Genomic DNA, 16,877 nt, shown 5'->3' on the forward strand with positions numbered 1-16,877 from the left:
TCCATAATAAGATGTCTTGACCATTATATATCAGGAAAAAAATACCACGTTAACTACGTTTCCTAATAAAAATATGGGAGAGGGATATATTCAAATTTCCTTATCTGACTACGTTTTGAGAAATACTTACGTTTCATTTACAAGGGAAAACAAAAAACAAAAAAAGAAACCAATGCAAAAAAATTCGCAAATTTTTTTTTCAAGAAAAATGTAGACAGCCGTAGGACATTAGCACAATATCACAATATCTATATATGTACTAGGTATCAAGTTAAATTAACTAAGTTATGGTAAGGTAAAGTAAGGAATTGGAGAAAGTTGTTGGGCAGGAATCTTCACCCGGGTGCAACCTGGTGCTTCATTCTCTTCCTTTCGCAGCAAATTAAGACAAAGCAAAAAGAAAATGTTACCAAATAGACACGAACTCAAAAACACGAATAGCACCCCATGAAATCATCTCTTGCAAATTAAATACCCAATGACATAATTTAATTTGCAATTTAAAGAAAGCACGAGGAGCAAGCATAAAACCTTGCCTAAAAACATAAAAAAATGAACAACCTAAAAGTTTGACTCGGTCAATCAGACCTTTGAGGATGCAAATGTACAAATTGCTGAATGGAGACAAAGTTGTACAACAAAATGGACAAAAAAACTCGGTGTAGTTTACTAATATTCTATGTACAATTTTAGAACCATGTATAGAGATATTAGATTCACGCATATTACAAATTAGCTTTGGGACAGATCCAAACATTGACTTTGGCCATTCTTCCGCTTGGACCATTAGTTCGCGAAATGTACATCCGTCCGTTGTATATATGACGGGGATTTTATTATTTTGGACGTTCGGGATTGATGCCATGATATAAGAATATATGACTTTGAAGTAATAATAAGGTTGTTATAAAAAGAAGTGATGTCTGTCTTGGGTAATATACGGACCTTGATTTCGGCAATCCGACGGCTGAGAAAGATAGTTGGCGAGATTTCTATCCATCCGTCCGTTTTAGACATATAATTTTGAGAGATATTTACGTCCCTCGGTTCATGAGATGATCTTATTTTAATATTTTGTTTTAGACGGCAGGGATTATGCCCCGTCCCGGTGCAAAACGAGACTCAACATTTCCTTATGTGACTCGAATCAACATTTCCTAATGCGTGTCGGTTTCCTTGAAAGTTTTCATGCACTAACTATAAATATCCTTTCTGATTTTACCAAAAAAGAAACAAATATTAATTTGAAGAATCTATAGATTTTACCTAATCACGGCTAATTTTAATGCGGATATCATATTTGCCTTTAAATTTTCTAATCCACGGCCGGGGCCGTAGGCCCCGGCCCCATCCGGCTACTATGACCCGCCTAATTGAACACGCTATTGTGACCCGACTAACTAACACGCTATAATATGACACGACCAACTAAATATCAGGACCATTGTGGTATTGACCGAACTAACTAAATATACTCCCGACTATTATAGATGGACTAAAATATGGGAAGACACTGGCCGACCGACCAAACAATAAACAGAACTCTAAAAGGTTGACGGCCGGGGTGATACCTAGTATATATATATATATATAAGTGCCATGGAGAACACTCCAAGCAAACACCTAAAAATTGTAAAAATATCCATATATTTTCTAGAAACTATATAAATGTCCTTGATCTAACGGGTATGGATGTCCAACGGATTTTCAAGGTTGCATCCGGGTCCAATCCGTAATCCGTTGGATTTCAAAAATCTAATCCGCGTCGAACCCATTAGAAAACGGTCCGGGCATTTATCCCCACAAATGCGGTTGGTCCCGGTTAAATCAACGGATTACGGATAAAATGCTCACCCCTAATAACACCACACGCTGTCTCAAATTTTATTTTTAGAGCAACTCCGATGGAACAAAAAATCATTCATATCTTTGTGATGATCCACATTTTATAGATCAAAAAATTCTATTATGGATGATTTTAACATCCATATGTTTGTGAAGCCCGGATGGGTCCCCTCAAATATGTGGAGGTAGCTATGGAGAGTCCATCCGGTCATTATAGGATGACTGGATATCTCATTCGAACACTTAATATCCTGATGTATTTTTTTTTGTTTTTTCTCTCATACTGCGTTTTTTTTTCCTTCTTTTTTCCTCATCCGATCATTATTAGTAAACCGGATATCATTTTTTATTAATATTTTAATAAAATAAAAACAAGAAAAGGAATAAGTGGGTCCCAATCAGTGGAATTTATCTAGATCTCCATAGTGAAACAAATCTCCATAAAATTCTGATTATCCCTATTAATATGGATTCTCTTTGAGATGTGGATGTTTCGTATGAGTTTTATTCTCTCCCTAGTTTGAGACCTATAACTTTTGTTTGAGGCCTATCACTAGAAGTAAAAAAAAAAGATATTTTGAAGTAAAATGGAAAACCCCTTAGCCAAATATTTTGCTTAATGCCTAATTTATCCTGATTAGTTAGTGTTAATTCGGGTGATTAATTGATGTTTAATCTTGTTAACCTAGAAATCAACTAATCTTAATTCATCATTTGATTTATTTATTTTTGGAAAAACATCAATCTAGGATCGGTGGATGTTCATGCCCTCATATACCGATTTTGGGTTGATGTTTTTAATTCACGATGAAAAGCTAGAATCAGATGATACCAATTATTACGTAGAACGATTGTAGCTTCAAAAACAAACAAAAAATTTCCTTTACCCAGAATCGGTCGATATGAACCTTCACATCGACCGATTATCTGATGATGTTAAAAAACATTAAACATAATTCAAATCCATATATACTCGAGTTAAGAATGAGTATGATTTCACGCTTAGTTGAAGATCGGGCTTGAAATCATATTCTGAGAAGTCATACTCATTTTCAGTTCGAGTAAAAAATCATACACGTTTTAAGATTGGGTATAAAATCATACTCATTTTCAATTCTGAGTATAAAATTGTTTTCGTTTCAAAGTTCGAGTGCTTTAGAATGAGTATGATTTTAAACTCTTTCTATGATCGAGTATTAACTGGAAAAAAAATGGGTTACTCAGAATCGGTTCTTATTACTTACCACATAAATCCATTGTTAGAAACGGAAGCCACAATACATACGTCGACCGATTCCCAACACTGCACTAGGTTCATACAAGTGCTCATAAAAAAACGATTCTAAGTTAAAAATTATTCACTCCTTCAAAGGCTATATAATCAGTTTACGTGAACATTCACATAATCTGATTCTAATAAAAAAACATACAAAAAACTGGGTATCTCTTCCATACCAGAATCGGTTTATGTGGGCATTAACTTTAACCGACTCTGGTTAAATTTTCTTCGACCAAGAAACACATTCAGGACAATCGTTGACGTGTTCATGAATATCGACCGATTATCATAAGAATCGGTCGATATGGACATGAACGTTGACCGATTATGGTTCTACACAGAATCCCAAGATTGTTTGTAGTTTTCAATTTTGAATGGATAAACCAATCACAAGTATAATTAAGAGTAATGGGTTGCAATCGACGTTGTATATTTTGATTTTTTTTTTAAAGGATGATGAAGTTTCCTTTTAATCGATCGATGTGCTTATGATTGATTGATGAAGTTAGGTTTTAATTTTAGTTTGTGAGGGAAATGATTTGAATAGGTTTTAGTTTTGAAAGGATTTGAATAGGTTTCAAATTCAGAAGGATAAGTCTTATAATTGAGTTTTAATAGTGAGGGTAACTTAGTACTTTTACCTAGTTTAGACACCCTTTATCCCCTTCGTCTAGGTGGGTGAAGAACTCTACAGGCCTGAAATAAAACCCATAGACCTAAAACTAGAGAGGTTTGATTCGGTTCCTAAACTACATATGTCAACTCGAAATAAACCCAATAGGAAGTTTGATGAATCTCAGGGGAACATTAGTAAGTAAATAAACACAAAAATAGAGTCAATGGAAGAAAGGATACTCGACAAACTGAAAGATGGTGATTAGTTGTTACATACGCCTCATGTTTCTTATTTTCCAAATAGATCCGCCGGAGGAAGCAATGGTGGAGGTAATCATCAAATCTTTAATCAATTCTCTAATTCTTATAAACCTAAGGTTGAGTTTCCCAATTTTGATGGTAACCACCTTAGATCTTGGAATAGAAAGTGCAAAAAAAAAGTTAGTAATGGATGAGGAACAAAAAGTGATGTTAGCATCTTTATATCTGGAAGGGAAAGAAGATGTGTGGTTTCGGGATTATCAAGAGGGTAGAGACATAATTGTTTGGGAAGACTTTACTACTATGTCAACTTTAAATTCCAAGAGTTAGGGCAACTCTTATGGTATGGATGTATAAACATCCACATCTCAAGGATAATACATAAAAATAGGGATGATCATAATCTTATAGATATTTTTCCATTATGGAAAATCTGGATAGATATCTACAAATCTAGACCCATTATATATATATATATATATATATATATCATCCGGTTAAAAACCAACCGGATTAGTTTTGAAATTAAGTAAAAAAAGTTAAAAAGAAAATTGTTGTATGACAAAGAAAAAATACATAAAAAAAATTATCCATACGGACACTTAGTGTGCGGATGGACTACTCCAGAGAGAACCCCTCAAATCTGTGGAGTACCATCTAGACTTCAGAGAGATGTGAACCTAATTATTAACCATAGTGGCATTTTTTATCCATAAAATATGGATTATCAGAAAGATATGGATGAATTGTTACTCCATATGAGTTGCCCTTAGGACATGATGATATGGTAAGAGAGTTTAACAAGTTGAGTCAGGAAGGAACTGTAATTGAGTATCAAGAGTTGTTTGAAGAATTATAAGATCTCATGTTGGCTAAAAAACATCTTACAGAAGAGTATTTTACATCTAGTTTTGTGAGTGGACTGAAGGAAGAATTAAGACTCGCAATACAAATATTTTCTCCTGTTAGAGCACTGCTCGGTCGAACTCGCATGCGTTGCTATCTCAAGCATGTTTTTCAATGTTAGTGATCAAAACACAGATGAAGATCTTTGATCATGAGCATACATCCAAAATCGGAAAGGATGTTGCTTTCAAAGCACAGAAAAACACTAAAATACTTGATAAAAGTAAAAGTATTTGCATCTCTGAAGATGATCTTTCTGAGACTGATTCATCAGATGAAGATCTTGACAAGTCAGTCTCGTTGATGAAAGTTATTTCAGTACTACAACCAACTTGGATGAAAATTACAAGAGAGTTATGTGCAAGACCCTCTAGCATGAGAACTCACTCCAAAGTTTCCATATTTGAGGTGTATGAAAAGATTTAAGCCAAGCAAATGGATAACTTGGTTTCATTAACTGAATGGTGGTTTAATACAAGTTTCCATAATAGTATTAAGCTAACTCCCTTTGAGGTCTTGTATGGAAATTCTCCCCCACAGTTTGGAGTGACTACTTCGGGTGTTGGTGTTAACTCAGCTGTTGAGGATTATGTGCAATAGAGGCAAGCTATGGATAAAGTCTTGAAGGGTGTGTTTGAGGAAGCTCAGCACATAGTCAAACAACAGGCTGACAAGAAAAGAACTGATAGGGATTGGGTGTATTTGAGATTACAACCTTATAGGAAATCAACAGTTCAACTAATGAGGAGTCTTAAACTTTCTGTTATTTTTTAGACCTTACAAGGTGATTGAAAAGGTTGGGAAGATAGCTAATAAGTTGTAGTTGCCACCAGGATTCAAGATACGCTCTATGTTTCATGTTTTTCAGCTGAAAGCAAAGTTAGGTAAGGGAATGCTTCCTCAAAATGCATTACCAACACTTAACAAAAACAGAGAAATGAAGGTCACCCCCTTGAAGGTCCTAGCCACCAGAATGATCAAGAAGAATAATCAGAATATTTCGCAAGTACTAGTTCAATGAGAGTACCTCATTCCTCAAGCTTCCAGATGGGAGGACAAGGATTTCATGGGAAGTCAATTTCCAAAGTTAATCTTTGAGGACAAGGATATGGAGGAGTAGTGGATATTGTAATGACCCGTCCCTCCACCGATACTGTCACCACTTAGCCACTACGGATATCCGACAGTTTGGTATTTTCAACGTGCATCGCTGCGGTAATCCAGCAGAAACTTCCCAGATGGTCACCGATTCCTGGATTACTCCCGCCCGAGCACGCTTAACTGCAAAGTTTTCTGCCAACTCTGGAGTTAATTATGCTGGAAAGGCCTCGGTGTTAGGAAATGACAAACCATTTCTTATATTCCATTCGGCGAACCCTACCTGCAAAATAGGGTATTATAGGTATTTTCAGGACCCTAGTCGTATTACTTTAGTTAGTGAGTTATTTGTAAGGGTAGATCATGTTACTATGGGCACCCGATAGTCAGTATTAATATCTGTAGGATTTGTCGTCGCTAATCATTTTGTTAGTTGCATGTGTGTCACACGAATTACTTTTAGGGTTAACTTATGTTCTATTTTCAATTGAGTGTTTGTACAGAGAAATTATTAATCTAAATCTCCCTTATCTTTTTCTTTCTTTCCCATACCTTCGACCAAGAGTTGTTCCTGAGCCGTTTGTAAGGTAGATCCATACACATGAAATCACATTCAGTATCCATGGATCTTCAAATGAACACAAATCTCCGTAAAAACGATGCTAATTTTCCTCGAAAATATACTTGAAACGATTAAACCAATCGACAAAAAAATCTTGGAGGTTATATGAAATTGAATAATCACCAAAATATGGATTATGATTTATTCTAGATAATAATTATTAATATATTTACAAATCCTAAATTCTATCCAGATCTTTAAATAAATATAAATATGATCTGAAAAGCAAATTTTAATTATAAAAAAGATTAATCTCAAACTCAAAGAAAAGGATTATTTTCTGGTTTAGAAGAAGAATGGTGAAGGATGAGAAAAACCGTTAGTATAAACAATGTTTAAAGATTGGCGTGACTTTTTCTTTTTCTTTTTTTTGAAAAAGAGGGGAACTCTCGATTATATTGATAATAATCATCCGATTCAAAATCGACTGTAGGACAGACCAAAAGACTTCCAAAAATTACAGGAATTTCAACCAAGCAATAAATACACTCACAGACAAACCATATAACAAAACAGTCGGAAAACGAAATCCGATGCAGAATCCTAACTATTCCATACAAGTTTTTGAGAAGCAGAACAAATTTAAATGGCATGATTTGGATTAAAAGTAACTCATCCAAATCATATAGCAAACCAACAATTAGTTGATATCCTAGGATCCAAAGATCCAACCATTTCTCAAGGGTTTTTCTAAATATATGGTAAAATAAGTGACATAGGTATAAAAAGATCCAAAGATCAACCCATTTATCAAGGATTTTTTCAAAGTAACAGTGAGTAACATAGATAACTTGAATTGGCTATCGGAGGACGAAATCGGTCAGAAGCAGTCTCAGAATCGGTCTGAAACTATTGATTGCTGGTGTCTTTTTTGTCTTCAGTATTGTTGTTGGAGTATTAAAACATGTTTCTTCTGCCGGTAACTCTTGAGAACAAGTTACTAGCCAAACCTAGACTATAATATCTAAGAAAAAACAAATCAGTTAAACATCCTAAAACATTAAAATCAAATAAACCTAAACCTAAGATTGGCCTGACTAGTTGGTTGGTAGTATATGTCCTGCACTATTCTTTTTTTTTTTGTTGAAAGACGAAATTATATTAAGACTAAGAAATACAGTACAATAACTTTACAATCTCATTTTTTTCAATAATATTGGAGATGATATTCTCCTTTTTGATCTTCTGGTGGATGTGTCTATTCCTGTGTTGGAATCTTGATTTCCTTGTTTCTTTAGATATTGAGTCTTCCGCTGCATTGTGATCTCTAATTATGTGTCTAATTGTTGCTTGGGGAAGTCTTTTTAGACTTTACATAATGTCTTCAACAGTGTTCTCAGTTACCCAAGAGGTGATCTCACCAGCATTGTTGATATAATTGACTAAAATTTTGCAATCTGTGGCTATTGTGACACTTGAGAGAAGATTGTCTTCTAACAATTCAAGGCTCTTAGGAGCGCTTTAGCTTCTGCATGAACAACTGTGAACGCCAACTCCGACCCCACTGAAATATGTATGAACGCTTCTTGGTCCGTCGAGTAAAGGACGAAAGCGTATCCCATTGAAGAGTCTTTCTTTTTAAAAGCTGCATCAACAAATATTATCCAATCCGAATTAAAGTCCGACCAAGAGGGCTTAATATATTTAGTTCCTTTTTTAGTCAAAATATTGTCCTTTGTGTTTGCCTCTTTCATGAAACTGTTGATTTGTTCAATCAGTCTTATGGGATCTGGGTTTGTTTGTTGAAAAACTACCTCACACCTGTATTTCCAAATAAACCACGAAATTGTAGCAATTTTTTCCTTGAAATTTGCGAAATTTGGATCTTCAATCCAAGTTTTTACCCACTCCTCTATTGAATCTGTGAAAATTTGTTTGTTTGCTGCATCTAGGGAGCACCCAAACCATATGGCTCTCGCGAAATGACAATTTTTTAACAGATGTATTTCCATTTCCGCCTCTTGAGAATGGCACATGGGGCAGTTTGGCGATATTTCCGAGTTGTGTGCTGTCAGTCTATTGTTTGTGGGTAAGGCCTTTTGAATTAGCTTCCATATGAATAGTCTAATTCTTGGGATAATCTGAATTTTCCATAAAGATTTCCAGGGAAATTCATTATTGTTCTCATTGTCCTGGTTTTGATTGATCAAAAAGTTGTATATATTTTTCGCTGAGAAGACTCCCCAATTATGGTGTTTCCATCTAATTTTATCCGAATCTTCCACTCTAGGCTGAATTGTCAGAATCTTTTCCTTTATTTCAGGAGTGAATAAGCTAGTAACTAGACCATAATTCCACTCTATGTTTGTATTTAATAACTCATTTACTTTCTGTGGTAAGGGTTCTTCTGTATCTGTTGGTTGTTTCACAATGTCTTCATTAGGTATCCAATGGTCTTCCCAAATCTTCACCTGATTACCATTTTTCACCTGTCAAGTGTAATTTCCTTTTATGATGTTCAGACCCTTTTGAATGCTTGTCCAAATCCAAGATAGCTCATAGTTTCTAGTTGGTTCCATTGGGTTTCCTTTATCAAAATATTTGGCTTCTAGAAGTTTTACCCATAGTTGTTCCTTTTCAATTATTACTCTACTGGCTAGCTTTGCTAGCAGAGCTATATTGAATTTATGTGGGTTTTTGATGCCTAATCCTCCCTGCGATTTAGGTCTACACATATTATTCCACGCCCTTATATATCCTCCTTTTTTCTTGGAATCATCTTTTTTTCACCAAAAATCTCTCTGAACTCTGTCTAGTTTATCCAAAGTTTCTTTTGGAAGAGCTAACATTTGCATTTGATAAGTGGGGTAAGATTGAAGCGTAGCTTGTATTAAAACTGTTCTTCCCGCTTGAGATAACAATTTTGCTTTCCAACCCTGAAGGGTGTTGTAATATCTTTGTAATAAAGGTTCAAAGTTTTCTTTTCTATTTTTGTCGAAAAAAAGGGGTGTTCCAAGATACCTATCTTTCTTCGTCATCAGGGGAACTTTTAAAAATTTTGCTATTATTTTCCCATGTTTAGGATGAATTTTTGGGCTGAAATAAATTCCGGATTTTTGGAGGTTTACCATTTTCCCAGTGATCTCCCCGAAAGAGGATAAGATATCTAGAAGATTTTTTGCTTCTCCCAGGTCGGCCTTTGTGAATAAAAAACAATCATCGGCAAAGAAAAGGTGGGAAATGGTTGGAGCGTTTTTGTTTATCTTTATACCCGAAATTTTCTTCTCTAAGGTAGCTTTTTCTAGGAGTCTGGAAAGGATCTCCATGCAGATGAGGAAAAGATAGGGGGATAGAGGGTCCCCTTGTCTAAGACCTCTGGAAGTATTGAAAGTTGGACCTGGGGAGCCATTTAGGAGGATTGAGAAAGAGGTAGTTGAGATGCATTGGGAGATTAAATGGACCCAATTATCACTAAACCCGAAGGAGGATAAGGCCTTTTTGATAAACGGCCACTCAACCCTATCAAAATCTTTCGAAAGACCTATTTTTAAGGCTAAGAAACCTTTCTTTTTCTTTGAAGTTTTCATTGAATGGATTAGTTCATGAGCAATGATGATGTTATCAGTTATTTGCCTCCCTGGTAGAAACGCGGATTGGTTTGGAGAAATGATTTTATTTAGAAAGGGTTTTAGCCTATTTGCGAGAATCTTAGAGATTATTTTGTAAACAGAATTACTTAGACTGATGGGTCTAAAATCTCCCGGGGTTCGAGGAGTATTGTTTTTTGGGATTAGAGTAAGGAAAGAGTGGTTTAATGTCCTCCACTATTCAAATGGCCTATCAGCCGTAGGTGACTTTGTTACCCCAGAGGACCACAACCGTAATGAATATTCATTAACCACTGGGTCTTTGCAGTATAGAAATGTAGTTGTTGATTTTCCACAAATATTTTGACCAGTTGATTTATATTCTGCATTTTTAAACTTATTCCAAACGGAATTAGGACTCCCTAAATATGTTTCATGCTCTGATGTTCTTTGTTCATCAATATACAAATACTATTTGTTCAAAAAAGATAAAAGAAAGAAGAAGAATGAATGGGCATGTATTTGTAGCTTAGAAATGTTCGAGTCAATGATAAAGGAATCGATCAAAGGTCAAACTGGACCTTTTCTTCTTTCCTAATTTTTAAAAATTTAATTAGTTGGCCAATTATTCATTAAAAACTTTCTAGTGTGTACCCATGATCCAAGCAAGTGGTCCTCTGCGAATGGCCCTTAGCAGTTAGCTCCTTGCATCACTTCACGTTTGCGTCTGTGTTGGAGGCTGGGGTACGATTCCTTTCCCTTGCACTGGGAGGGCCATCCATGGCTTATCTTTCGATATTTTTTCAGAATCACCGGAGTGGAAAATCAAACGTTTAAATATGTCAGTATATTCTACATTAGTGTTCCACTCGGCACTTTTGGCTTCAAAATCCGCATTACGTTCCAAGAAAATATCATTTTGCCAGATTTTCAAAACTCGCAACTCCAATTATTTTGGAAACAAATCCACATTTTATTTTATACTGCTGTAGTTGTTATTCAACGAGGTACACCACATAACTTCATTAATTTACCTGGTTTTAGTGTCAAATTAATTTTCATTAATAAAATATGTAAGTGTGTGCTAATTCATTTCAACTAGCCAAGTATATATAGATGGCCGGCCGCAGAGACAAACAAAATCATTCATTTGTGACGATGTGTGTCCGAAAACTCTCATACTTGTTCTTCTTTCTCCTTTTCCCAACGATGATTACAGGTCAAGAAAACCGTTATCCTATTAAATGCAGTAACTCTGGAAACGAACCGCAAATTTCCTATCCATTCAGAGTAAAAGATCGTCAAGGCGAGGGTGGTTACCCAGGTTTTGATCTAACATGCAATACTTTGGGTGAAACAGTTCTTAGACTACCGCAATCAGGAGAATTTCTTGTTCGAAAAATCGACTACGTTAACAAAGAGATAAGACTCTATGACCAGGACGGTTGCCTCGCACGACGCTTTCAGCAACAAAACCTAAATATTAATCTGTCGCCTTTCGAGGGTTTTGGTTTTCGTACTTTCAACTTCGCTAATTGTCCACCATCAGCAACCAGTCACCCACCCGACGAACTTGCTGGAAAGTTTTTAGATGTTCGTTGCTTTAATGAAGATACAAAGACTATAGTTTTTCCGGTTTCTCCGACCAGTACTTCTGATAGCAAGATTAGCCAAGTATTGACGAGGTTAGGTTGTGTGATAAAAGCACCTATTACGATTCCTGTACCCTTGAATGCTGTTAGAGATGTTTACAAGTATGGATTTGACGATCTTTATCTCACATGGATCGACCCGAAAAAGCCACCAGACTCAGGTAACTGTTTCTTAGTAATAATGCTTCTAGTAGTTCATATAGATATTTAACAATATGAACAGAAAATAAACAGAAACTAGATTAATGCCCAGCTATATTTAAATTTTAGGAATCCTGAGACATGTCTGTAGAGGTTGCCTTTTCTTTTTTTAAAGTTTTTTTTGACATTTACGGTTGTGGAAGCTCTGATGGTGAGGAGAAAGTTTTCTGTTGTTTCAGATCGGAAAGGACTAGTGATGCTAATTATTGCTGTCATCACTGTAATAATAGCACTAATCGGGTTTTATATTAAGATGGGGAAGCGTTGTGAGACTCACCAGTACTGATTAATAAGGTGAGGAAGCTAAGAAGGTTACTCGATTGAGTTTGTTATTTTCTGTTTCTGTGTGCGTTTTTCTCCGGGGCCTATATGGGCGTGCATATAATGGTATTTTTAATGTTACGGATTTCTTTGAAATGAATGCAGTAACTTTTTTTACTGCAATGTCTCCAAAAGGCTAACCTTTTCAATTGAATGGGTCTTTAAGTTTCCCCTAAATAATTACCTTGTCAGAAATTTCATCACCAGAAAATAACTAATTTCTCGACCTGAAACACAAAACTATTACCAACACCTTAAACAACTGGAGTTAACAAAGGCTTGTTCAGGAAATGATTTTCCAAATTCCTAATAACAAGATTCCCGACATAGGAACGAGTTTCAAATGTGCCACTTTGCAGCACGACATCTTTGAGTGCAAAAGTTTCTGGCACCTGAGGATCACTATTGAAGACGTCAAGACCTGCTCCACCTGACCAGCCTTCGACCACTGCAGAAAGAAGCTAAGGGTCAAAGAGAGGGCCACGACCAATGTAATCCCATTATCACTATGTCAGAGTTACTGATCTCCTTTAGAACTGGATGATACCCTCTTAAGGTGATAGGGTCCGTCGTATAGTCATCAACATCGGCAGGCACTACCGGTGCGGCGCTTTTTTCTTTCATAAGCAACAGGGTTTGCATTAGTCAATCACTGAACCATTTCTAAAGTGAAATGTGGAACTCAAAGGGTCTACTCCTCTCTGTCTATGTACCTGTAAAACAACTATTTAACCTAAGCACGGCATATCAATTGAAAAGCATATGGAGTCAAAGTAGATCGAGCGGACTGTTTTACTTTAAGTATAGCAAACTGTTTACTCTAATGAATATATCTGGAGCAAAATACAGCAAATGTAGTGGTAGAGTATTCTCTTCTTTTACGGTATGCCAGTATAAAGCAGGAAACTAGACTAGAGACATTAAAATTACTTTTTAGAAAAGCAAGCAGCAGTTTGACTTGCTAGCCTTTTGAAACACAACATTCCTTAAGATTTTAACTCCTTTTGACAGTGCCAAAGTAGAGGTGCTGGAGGATCTACTCTTCGGCTTTACGCAAACTTAGAGCTTCCGCCTGCTCTAGATCCCTGCTCCATGTTAAGATTTTCAGATTTCCTGAGAATTCTCCTGTTAAACGCCCATGCCTGCATCATTAGTACTTTGGAGAAGTATGAAAACACCCTCATTATCATTAAGTATGAGCCCATTATTTGGAGGCATAATACACGTACATGAAAGAGAGTTTCTACTACTACATCGCAGAAAGCAAGCTAACAGAAAAATTATTATGATAAAAAAGGAGAAGATTTTGTGAAGCAGTTTAAAATGCGAATTGTTTTAACCACATCCTTGTGCCCTTTCTGAGAATATATAACTACTCCTGCTATGTTGAGAAACTAAAGCTTTGCATAGAGAAAAAAAGGATATCATGCAGAATACAGAAATAGAAATGGGAACTATTGAGCCAAGCATATTTGACCTGACATAGTTCCATGAATTTATGGAGGAACTAGTATAATCAAATATGCAGGCACTTTTCTAAGAACCAGATGCAACAGACTCAACGCCAACCATCACAGGTTAGATATTGTTTGCAGATCAATGTCTGAGGTACTGATACCCTCTTAAGGTGAAAACAAAGAAACATATATATCTGTTGTCATTGGTGTCAGACTCGGTAACATCCCATTGACTATTGAATTAAAAAGATAATGCAACTTGGGATCTAACTGAATCTCAGGGTTAAGTAATATGAAAAAACTGATACAAGTACAACTGCAGGAGTAGGCATGAAATATGCGGATGACTACAATTATAAGAAAACTCGACCATTTATAAGAAGATGGCAAAATCTTGCTGTCAACAGTTCCTGCATCCTGGTACTGGTGTGATAGGTAACTAGCCAGAATTGAGCTTTGCAATGGAGATGAAAACGCTGCACTATTCGTAGACAAACAATTAACTTGGTAGTAGTTAGCAATAGAGGTGATGCATAAATCCTGATAGCTATCTCACAGAACTCTGCCTACTTGACTCTATTGTTCTTACGAAATTTACTGATGAATAATGGCAAACTTCAGAGTTGTTTCCTATTCAGACTTCCATTGTCCATCTTAGTTGTGACAGGGTATTCAATACTTAAATCATTGGGCTGTATATTTTTCGAATACAAATGGGAACCTCCAGGTTGAAAAACAAAAATTAAATCTAATTTTTAAAGTTCTCAAAAAGCACAAATTGGAATTGGACACCAATTAATGACAAATTTGAAATTAAACTTAGGACGGAGCAGAATAGAAGGAGCAAGCACAATTAGCAAGTAAAGAGATACGACTTAAATTCAAGAAAGGATAACTGCTACAAGATGGTAAAAACTCTAGAAAGAACAGATGCGATGATATGGTAAACAAAAACATCATTTCGCAATGATGTGAATTGGTATCTAACTGAACAACAGTTATTTAAACAGGATATTGATTACAGCTGTGGATGTACCATGAAATGTGTGGATAAACATAGATCCTGATATCTATCTCACAGAACTCTGCCTGCTTGTACTATTGTTCTTACGTACTATTTACCGATGAATGATAACAAACTTTAGTGTTGTTTCCTATTCAGACTTGAAAGTGATTGTACCTAAACATAACATGCATAAGTGCAAATTTGGATTCCAAATATTATCAATCAATTATGTTAACAAGTAAGAACAAAATAGACTCCCTCATACTGCTGGGAAAGCTCTCACCATTTTGCTTCCACATACTTAGTAGACTTCATATATTCTCCAAATTTAATACGATCAAGTGGGCAACAAATTGCACATCGACAAAGCAGTACAGCTTAACTAAAAAACCCATAAAGTTGGATTGATGACATAAGAACAGACTAACAATAAGCTTTACATAATCCTCATTAAGATAATGTAACTTTTATGCAATCTCATATTAAAACTCACATAAATACATATAATATCACTTCATAAGTTCAGGGAAAATTACCCGTTAATAAGTTTATCCAGGGATCTCATCATGCTAGCTCCTTTGTCGGCAGATCATGGCTTTCTGTCTCCTCAATCTCAATGGACTCCATTATTTTTATATCTTCTTCCCCTAATTCTTTCAGCGAGACTAAGGTGTTCTTGTGAGGGGATATTTGACTAACTGCACTAATATCCACAAGCCTTTCCCAGGTTGAAGCCATTACATCGTAAATGCCAAGAGAGCTATCACCGAAACATAAAACACTGCCACTCTTGGTAAAGGCTAATGGTTGTCTTTCGGGAAGACTACACTTTTTTCTCCAACCTTGTGGCTCACGAAAAAAGGACTTTTTACTCCAACCTAGTGGATCACGTTCCCTTGGTAGCCATATGTCAAAACATCTGCTCCTGGTTATATGACAGTAATATCTGTAATATGAAATACCAACACCAGTAACACCAATGGACAGAGTACGATCACGCCACTAAACTTGCGGTAAAGGAGGTGGTGCAAGAGATTCAAACATCTCTTCATTCAAATCGAAGGTCAAGACTATTCCTCCTAGTTCCACCCAATGCAATATTCCATTCACAAAGACACCATCTCCAACATAAATTCGAAAAGACAATCTCTTAACATTTTACCAACCGTTTCCACTGCCAAGAGTGTATACCGCAACGTCGGTAAAAGAAGATCCTCCCTTCAACGGACACAGTTCAACAACTTTATATTCATTAGTTGAAGGAAGGTAACCGAATCCGCTCGCACATTCATTATAATGATCATCACAATCTGTCTTACTTTTTGGAAGAAGAACATATTCTCTAGTCATAGGGTTACAAATACAATAAGTATGATCTTTGTCTCCATACAGACAGACTAAACCACTACAAGATCCAATAATTTTATAACGAGATGTAAATGGAGGGGTAAATTTGATCCTTCTAAGACTATACTGGTGTCTGATCATCATTATTCTCAATGTATTCGAAGTAGTAAAGTTGTTGCTTAGCTGAGATAAGAAAACTTAACTTACAGAATCATCAGTGGAGTGATCACTAAGATGAGCTAAATGCATTTAGGAGAATGATGGATGATGTGAAACAAGGTTCCTCCATGGCTTGCAAACAAGTTTGCAGTCTAGAATGGATTCGGTTGGTAAACGAGTTATAATATCTAGTAAAATGTCTCTTGGAAGAAGATTGAAGTTCCCCATTAACGAATGAGAGAGATTTACAGCGAGAAGAAATTTAGGGTTCGTCTAATGAAATGGGAATTTTTGTAGTGGAGAGAGAAACGTTTTCGGTCTATAAAGTTTTTATTGAAATAAGGGATAGGGTGTGTTTGTTCGAGAGGACAATTGGATTCTAGATTCCCGTGATTGCTAACGCTGATACCGTTTTTGTTAGGGCCGGTACCAATTCATAGGACGTATACAAGACAAAGTACTGCTTCTACTAGGGGCGGGTATAGGACAAAGTACCGCTTTTGTTAGGGGACAAAGTAATCTCAGCCGTTGGATTCTGGATTGATACTCGCCCCTAGCAGAAGTGGTAACAGTCTTTAGCA

General features: G+C 36.0%; 1 protein-coding gene and 1 long non-coding RNA gene across 2 annotated transcripts; one reads left to right on the forward strand and one right to left on the reverse strand.

The window, feature by feature from the left end:
- Positions 1-11,362: 11,362 nt before the first annotated feature.
- On the forward strand, positions 11,363-12,292 carry LOC113351931 (putative RING-H2 finger protein ATL21A). The gene is made up of 2 exons (XM_026595835.1): positions 11,363-11,966; positions 12,186-12,292. The coding sequence occupies exons 1-2, from the start codon at positions 11,363-11,365 to the stop codon at positions 12,290-12,292; spliced, it is 711 nt and encodes a 236-aa protein (XP_026451620.1).
- A 627-nt stretch (positions 12,293-12,919) lies between these two features.
- Positions 12,920-16,575, reverse strand: LOC113353932. Its single transcript, XR_003361615.1, has 3 exons — positions 15,327-16,575; positions 13,258-13,452; positions 12,920-13,040 (listed from the first exon to the last, which is right to left on the reverse strand). It is a non-coding gene; the product is annotated as an uncharacterized LOC113353932 (long non-coding RNA).
- Positions 16,576-16,877: the final 302 nt, after the last annotated feature.

This window comes from Papaver somniferum, chromosome 2, assembly GCF_003573695.1.
Source record: "Papaver somniferum cultivar HN1 chromosome 2, ASM357369v1, whole genome shotgun sequence".
Taxonomy (NCBI): domain Eukaryota; kingdom Viridiplantae; phylum Streptophyta; class Magnoliopsida; order Ranunculales; family Papaveraceae; genus Papaver; species Papaver somniferum.